This window comes from Propithecus coquereli, unplaced genomic scaffold (assembly GCF_000956105.1).
Source record: "Propithecus coquereli isolate 6110/MARCELLA unplaced genomic scaffold, Pcoq_1.0 Scaffold16, whole genome shotgun sequence".
In the NCBI taxonomy this organism is placed as follows: Eukaryota; Metazoa; Chordata; class Mammalia; order Primates; family Indriidae; genus Propithecus; species Propithecus coquereli.
The window spans coordinates 523,622-532,028 of NW_012140524.1; the positions used below are offsets into that span (position 1 = coordinate 523,622).

The 8,407-nt window shown below is 40.2% G+C and overlaps 2 protein-coding genes across 2 annotated transcripts; one reads left to right on the forward strand and one right to left on the reverse strand.

The window, feature by feature from the left end:
• Positions 1–1,550: 1,550 nt before the first annotated feature.
• LOC105807571 (GA-binding protein alpha chain-like) lies at positions 1,551–3,378 on the reverse strand. Its single transcript, XM_012640994.1, is given in 1 exon segment — positions 1,551–3,378. A coding segment is annotated over 1 exon segment (1,365 nt). The 5' UTR covers positions 3,269–3,378; the 3' UTR covers positions 1,551–1,903.
• Positions 3,379–4,062: 684 nt separating this feature from the next.
• On the forward strand, positions 4,063–8,173 carry LOC105807578 (exportin-4-like). The gene is given in 4 exon segments (XM_012641000.1): positions 4,063–4,653; positions 4,655–5,962; positions 6,624–7,638; positions 7,641–8,173. Coding segments are annotated over 4 exon segments (3,447 nt in total).
• The last annotated feature ends 234 nt before the right edge of the window (positions 8,174–8,407 follow it).

The window sequence follows — 8,407 nt, forward strand, 5'->3', positions numbered from 1 at the left end:
TGAAATGGGACTATACTTGGTTACTTTTAGGAGTTACTTGGAGGGATGACTGATTTGTTATTTATGCATGCTACATAGGCAGTTATCGCTACACTATGGTCATCCAGTTAGAAGAGGTAGTATAAAATTTGATTCTGACTTCAGCTGAACTGGTAAATGATACCACTGCAGTCCTGGAAGTCATCAGGTAAGATCAATTTACCATCCAGGGTTGTTATGGATAGATAGATGCAGACCAGGATGAAATCTGTGCAATTGCTAATACATTCTTCTCTGTCTGAATTAATGCCTCGGGTCAACTGGAGCCATCAATACAGAAAGTTAAGGAGAAAGTCACCTGACTTTTTAAGATAGACTGTAATGGTTTATGAGTTTTATTCTGCTGGTTGGATCTGGGACCCTGGGAGGAATGGTTGAGCTCAACACAGAAGGTCAACATCTGCTGCTTGGAGTCCTGTTGGTAGTAGCCTTAATTAAGTGCTTTTATGAGACTATTTAAATAGACTTGTTCCCAACTTCTGTCAGATTAATCACAGTCACCAACAGAGTGACATACTCATGAGAAAATTTTCCAGAAGCCAAGATAGTATAGAAAAGGAGAGCGTATATCATTGAGAAACAAATCTATATTTGTTTATCACCTTTTATTACACATAGCTTTCCAGTGAGGTACTTCCTCTTCTTTTTTCTGGACTATCTTTCCAGGAATGTTTGCATCATGAACAGCCTTGGAAGACGGTGTCACCCTCCAGAGGAAACAATAGGATTACTTACAGCCTTGGAAGATAGAGATACAGCAAACCAACTCTACTGTAAAATATATAGCCTGTATAATGAAATATTGTTTTATTTTTTTTTGAAAAAAATAGAAAGTTTTATTTTAAAGAGAAGACTGCCTATAATAGAGATCAAATTTTCCTTTTAAAACTATTTGCAAGAAAGGTAAAGTACTGCTGACTGGTTTAAAGTCTTCCTTTTATCAGAAACACAGGAATATATAAGCTGCTTTGCATAACAAACCAGCACTATAGGTTAATTAAAAAAAAAAAAAAGGAAGCCATACCAAACCAAACCAAACTTTTATTTTCTGGCTGAGGTATACCTTTTCAGTTTTTTAAATCTCTGACAGGAAAAACAGAGATCATTTTAGAATTTTTGTAATAGCTGGTTTATTAGAATTAAATGCCTCTCTCAAAATAATTTAAATTCTTGGTCTGACATTATGGATAATCTGTACAGAAAATCCTTAAAATTGGCTTGAGTTAAGCCAGATTTAAACCTGGATCTCCTTCTTCAGCACTGTTCTTCTGCCAGTCAACTTATCATTCTTTGCTTCCAAATATATAAATTACTTTAATAACCTGATACTCTTAGTTTAGTAATTAATATTATTATAATTTTATTAGATATGAACATTTTAGCTCTGCTTGATTAGATGAAACAGGCACACATGCTTTAGCTGAGAAATCCCATTTTCTGGTTCTATGTAAAGCAACATCTAAAGCAGCAGAGGGGAAACAGTTATATTTTCAAAAATAGTTATGCCGGACTGTTTCCTGGAGATACTTCATTTTTCATTTTCAAATGCTACTGGCTATTTTTGGTAGGGCTAGACATTAATACTGACCAGTTTAGCTTTCCTGACTGTTAACAAACTATTCCACAATGAACCTGCCTTCACGCTGCAGACATTGTGGTGATCCTTTAACATACACATATTCTAAAACATATGCTCAAAGTAAAAAGATCCAAATTCACAAGAGTATGAAATATTTATAAAAAAATCATGCATCAGATTGTACAGTCTAGAAATAAAAGAAAATTTAAATTCAGTAATAAAGGTAAGAGCCATACTTGCTCTAAATGTTTAAGAAAGACCTTGGAGTCCCAGAAGGTCCTGGGCTCAATTATCCTTTTCTGTTTGCAGAGCAGCAGTAGCTAAAGCTACTGCTGTGACTGGTTGGGCAATTCCATGGAGCTGCATCTTTGCAAGTTTCTTCTGTTCACATTCTGTGACCAAACGGTTCAACTCTGCTGCACTGTATCCAATAAGAGTCTTCAAGTCACAGACAAACTTGTATACAAATCTCTTGCCTTGAACTTTACAAATCATGTCCCCATCATAATAATACCTTAATGCACGACTGAGTTTCTCATAGTTCATTGTAGGTTTGTTTTTACGTTGTCCCCATTTTTGTGCAACCAGTTCAGGCTGATTTAGCTTAAACTCGCCTTCATTGCCAACCCAAGAAATACAGTCTCGAGCATCCTTGTCAGTAAGAAGTTCTAGGAAAAACTGCCATAGTTGGATTTGGCCATTGTTTCCTGTCCTGTTCCCAGGTGAGCTTCTATCTTCTCCTGAGATCCTTGGAGCTCTTTGTACTTTAGTTGCCTTTGTACTGCTATTTATAACTTTAATTGTACTTGGTGTAGCAGACTGTACTGATGCTGGAATAATTTGCACAGGTTGATCAATTGTAACTATTTCATTCATCTGTTGTTCTTGGCTTGCCAATACATATTTTCGAAGAAGCTCCAGATGACTCCAGAGAATTTCCCCTCGAGGGACCCACTGAAAAAAATCTTCTTGGTTGAGACTACATAATTCTCTTCCAGAAATGTTGAGGGTGGTGAGGCCTATATCGGTCATGCTGAATTCCTTCATTACCTAAACCACTCAATGCAGGACTTGATCTGTGGACCACTGTATGGGATCATAGGGTATCCCAAGGCGTTCTTGTTCTTTCCTATAACCTTCCAGTGCAGCAGCCCATCTTGTCACTTGTTCTGAGGTTTCATCTGAAATGGTTGTGATGTGTTTTGTGCCATCAAGAGTTATGACTTGAGCTTCCTCAACAAGATGTGCTTCTGATTCAGCATGGTGGGCATCTGGATCAATAACTACTTCAACGGTGTCCGCAGGTTTAACAATTTCAAGGATGTTTAGCTTTGGCTCAATTCCTTGGTAAGAAATTACCTGTACACTAAGCTGTACGGTTCCATCTGTCTTTATTCCTTGGTCAAATAAACTTCTTTCTGGATCCAGCTGGATATCTTGCAGGCAAATTTCATGAGCATCCAAAGAACACTGTAGTCTTGGTTCTAGTAGTTTCTTTAAATTGCCTATTGGTTCATTGATGTCTATGGCCTGGCTTACACATTCAGCTGGATCATAGGTTTGTTCTACAATGCTTTCTTCTGTGCACTCCGGTTTCTCTGTTCCATCAATCTCAATTTCTATCTGCTCCTCTGCTTCTCTTTTAGTCATGGTTGAAGTATTTCAAAAGACCAAAGTTCCTCCACTTCCTCCTCCTCTTTGGCTTCTGTCTCACCTAGAGCTGTCCAGTCGCAGACTATCTCCGAGAGGCTTCCTGTCCGGTGAGCCTGAAATATTGCTTTAAATATAACTAATGTTTTGTAGGAGATCAAAGATCATAATTGGATATGTATTGCATCAAAGCAGGTTAAAGAATGATATGCTCTTTGAAATATGGAAAAATATATATACAGATACTCCTTGACTAACAATGGGGTTATAACCCAATAAATTCATCATAAGTTGAAAATATCATAAGTCAAAAATGTATTTAATACTCCAATAAACCCATCATAAAGTTAAAATATCAGCAGTGGAACCACCATAAGTCAGAGACTGTCTGTCTTTCTAAATACAGAAGCATATAGACATGCTGTATATACATGCTGTATATAGACATGTGTATATACATTATGCAAAGGAAGAAAAGAGTGAATGATTTATTCTTCCTTTACTTACTAAAAACCCATAGAGGCAGGACGCTCGGCTACCGCCGTCGGGGCCAACCGCCAGGGTTTCGCCTGGCGCCGGCAGGAGCCGCCCCCGCCACAGCGTGGCGGCCCGGCTCACTCTAGTCCCATCCCCGCCGCCTGGCCAGGCCAGAGCCGCCGACGCCGCGACGCCGGCGTTCAGGGCGGTGGCGACAGCCTCGGGAGCGCGTGAGGCTCCAGGGTCGCCGAGGCGATTGGCCGGCCGCGCCGCCCGCTCCCAGAATGCAGCGCATGGCGCGCCATTGAAGAGAGACCATGATGGCGGCGGCGCTGGGGCCCCCAGAAGTGATTGCTCAGCTGGAGAACGCGGCCAAAGTTCTGATGGCACCACCTTCCATGGTCAATAATGAACAACGCCAGCTTGCAGAGCACATATTCTTATCATTTAGAGAATCAAAGTCACCATTTGCAGTTTGTAAGCATATTTTGGAAACTAGTAAAGTGGACTATGTCCTTTTTCAAGCTGCCACAGCCATAATGGAAGCAGTTGTCCGAGAGTGGCTTCTCTTGGAAGAAGGTAGCATTGAGTCGCTGAGAACATTCCTTTTAACCTATGTCTTACAAAGGCCTAACCTCCAAAAGTATGTTCAGGAACAGATTCTACTAGCAGTAGCAGCAATTGTAAAGCGAGGATCATTAGATAAATCAATTGACTGCAAAAGCATTTTTCATGAAGTCAGCCAGTTGATAAGTAGTGGCAATCCCACTGTGCAAACTCTGGCCTGTTCTATTCTAACTGCACTATTAAGTGAATTTTCAAGTTCAACTAAAACCAGCAACATGTGATTGAGTATGGAATTCCATGGTAACTTCAAAAGAGTTTTTCAGGAAGAAGACCTTCATCAAGATCTTCGTGTTAACTGTTGAAGTTCTGCAGGAGTTTAGCAGGCGGGAAAACCTCAACGCACAGATGTCTTCAGTATTTCAGCCTTACCTTGCACTCGCCAATCAAGTCTTGAGCTGGAACTTTTTTCCTCCAAATTTGGGCAGACATTATATAGCTATGTTTGAATCCTCTCAAAATGTGGTATTGAAGCCAACAGAGTCCTGGCGGGAGACTCTTCTGGACAGCAGAGTTATGGAGCTTTTCTTCACAGTACATCGAAAAATCAGAGAAGAGTCAGATATGGCACAAGATTCTCTGCAGTGCCTTGCCCAGTTAGCTTCTCTTCATGGACCCATCTTCCCTGATGAAGGATCACAAATTGATTATCTAGCACACTTCATTGAGGGATTACTGAATACTATCAATGGAATTGAAATAGAAGATTCTGAAGCTGTGGGAATCTCCAGCATTATAAGCAACTTGATAACTGTCTTCCCTAGAAATGTTTTGACTGCCATTCCAAATGAACTTTTCTCCTCCTTTGTTAACTGCCTCACACACCTCACTTGTTCTTTTGGGAGAAGTGCTGCATTGGAAGTGCTTGATAAAGATGATATGGTCTATATGGAAGCATATGATAAATTGCTGGAGTCCTGGCTAACTTTGGTCCAAGATGACAAACATTTCCATAAAGGCTTTTTTACCCAACATGCAGTTCAAGTTTTCAATTCCTATATTCAGTGCCACCTAGCCACTCCAGATGGCACAAGAAATTTGACTGCCAATGGTGTGGCCTCTCGGGAGGAAGAAGAAATAAGTGAACTTCAAGAGGATGATCGAGACCAGTTTTCTGATCAACTAGCCAGTGTAGGAATGCTAGGAAGAATTGCTGCAGAACACTATATACCTCTTCTGACAAGTTTATTAGAAGAAAGAGTAACAAGGCTCCATGGTCAGTTACAACGACATCAGCAACAATTACTCTCCTCACCTGGTTCAAGCACTATTGACAACAAAATGCTTGATGACCTCTATGAAGATATTCACTGGCTTATTTTAGTTACAGGCTACCTCTTAGCTGATGATACTCAGGGAGAGACTCTGCTAATACCTCCAGAAATAATGGAATATTCATCTGAAGTTGACATTAATACAACACTTCAAATTTTGGGATCTCCAGGAGAAAAGGCTTCTTCCATCCCGGGGTACAACAGAACGGATTCTGTGATTAGGTTGTTATCTGCCATTCTAAGAGTTTCAGAAGTTGAATCTCGTGCAATAAGAGCAGATCTCACACATCTACTAAGCCCCCAAATGAGCAAAGATACTGTTTGGTTTTTATTTATTTTTTTATTATTTTATTTATTTATTTATTTATTATTCCAGGGTTTTGTGAGGGTACAAACATTATAGTTACACTTTATGTCTTTGCCTCACCCAAATGCGGGTTAAAGGCATGCCCTTCCCTCCCTTTAGTGCTCCCCATGTCCTTTAGTTGTAGATTTGCCCCTACATCCCCCTAATCCCTAGAGAGTACTTCTGCCATGTGATCAACCTAGTGTTGATCTGTTAGTACCAATTTGATGATGAGTACAAATGGATCCCATTCTTCTGCTCTTTTGGTGCCCCACTTTGGATAATGGGCTTAAGTTTAATCCAGGAAAGTATAAGAGGTGCTAGATCACTGTCATTTCTTATAATTGAGTAATATTCCATTGTAAACATACACCAAATTTTAATAATCCACTCATGTATTGATGGGCACTTGGGTTGTTTCCACATTCTTGCAATAGTGAATTGTGCTGCCATAAACATTCGGGTGCAGATGTCTTTATCTTAGAATGTTTTGTGCTCTTTTGGGTAGAGACAGGAACACTTTTACACCGCTGGTGGGACTGCAAATTAGTGCAACCTCTGTGGAAAAGAATTTGGAGATACCTCAGAGAGCTAAAAATAGAAATACCATTCGATCCAGCAATAGCACTATTAGGCATCTATTGTTTGGTTTTTAAAATGCTGGGCAAAGACTTATCTTCTGGTGGATGAAAAACTATATGATCAGATAAGTCTGCCATTCAGTACAGCATTTGGAGCAGATACGGAGGGTTCTCAGTGGGTTATTGGCTACGTCTTACAAAAAGTCATCAGTAACCTCTCGGTCTGGAGCAGTGAGCAGGACCTGGCAAATGACACCGTGCAGCTCCTTGTCACTTTGGTGGAAAGAAGGGAAAGAGCAAACTTAGTAATTTAGTGTGAAAACTGGTGGAACTTAGCTAAAAAGTTTGCAAGCCAAAGCCCACCTCTTAATTTCTTGTCAAGTCCCGTGCAGAGAACACTGATGAAGGCTCTAGTCTTAGGAGGTTTCGCACGTATGGACATGGAAACCAGACAACAATATTGGACAGAGGTCCTTCAGCCACTTCAGCAGAGATTCTTAAGAGTGATAAACCAAGAAAACTTTCAGCAGATGTGTCAGCAAGAAGAAGTGAAGCAGGAAATCACCGCCACACTGGAGGCGCTGTGTGGCATTGCTGAGGCTACCCAGATTGATAACGTAGCAATCCTTTTTAATTTTTTAATGGACTTTCTTACCAATTGCATTGGGTTGATGGAAGTTTACAAAAATACCCCAGAGACTGTCAATCTCATTATAGAAGTTTTTGTTGAAGTTGCACATAAACAGAGATGTTATCTTGGAGAGTCCAAAGCTATGAACTTATATGAAGCCTGCCTTACTTTGTTGCAAGTATATTCTAAGAATAATTTAGGGCAGCAAAGAATAGATGTTACAGCGGAAGAAGAGCAATACCAAGACCTACTTCTCATTATGGAACTTCTTACTAATCTTCTTTTCAAAGAATTCATAGATTTCAGTGATACAGATGAAGTGTTTAGAGGACACGAGCCGGGTCAAACAGCAAACAGGTCTATATCAGCGGCGGATGTTGTTTTATATGGAGTAAACCTAATTCTGCCCTTGATGTCACAAGATCTTTTGAAGTTCCCACCCTTTGTAATCAATACTACAAATTAATCACATTTATCTGTGAGATTTTTCCTGAAAAAATACCGCAGCTTCCTGAGGATCTGTTCAAAAGTCTGATGTACTCTCTAGAATTAGGAATGACATCAATGAGTTCGGAGGTTTGCCAGCTTTGCCTGGAGGCCTTGACACTGTTAGCTGAACAATGTGCAAAAGCACAAGAAACAGATTCACCACTTTTTCTAGCAACATGGCACTTTCTTAAGCTGTTTTTTGATATGCTGGTTTTGCAAAAGCACAACACAGAGATGACCACTGCAGCTGGTGAAGCTTTCTACACATTGGTGTGTTTGCACCAGGCTGAATATTCTGAACTGGTCGAAACATTACTGTCAAGTCAACAAGAACCTGTTATTTATCAGAGATTAGCAGATGCCTTCAACAAGCTCACTGCAAGCAGCACTCCTCCTACGCTGGACCGGAAGCAGAAGATGGCCTTCCTGAAGAGTTTAGAAGAATTTATGGCAAATGTTGGTGGTCTCCTTTGTGTAAAATAAACAACGAAGCTTTATGCTTAATTTAGATCCTTTCTGCAAAGTGCACTGAATTGCTGAAAGTTGACTTGAGTCTTGTCCTGTTCCTCAGTTCATTTGGCCATTTTAGATTTTGGAGAGCCTGAAACTTTGATACGTAATACAGTGAAACAGGAGAGGTCAACCAACTTTGAGTCAGCTTCTGCTGTTAGTGTTAGCCACAATCTGTCATATATATGTCTCCTAGGTTTTGAATGG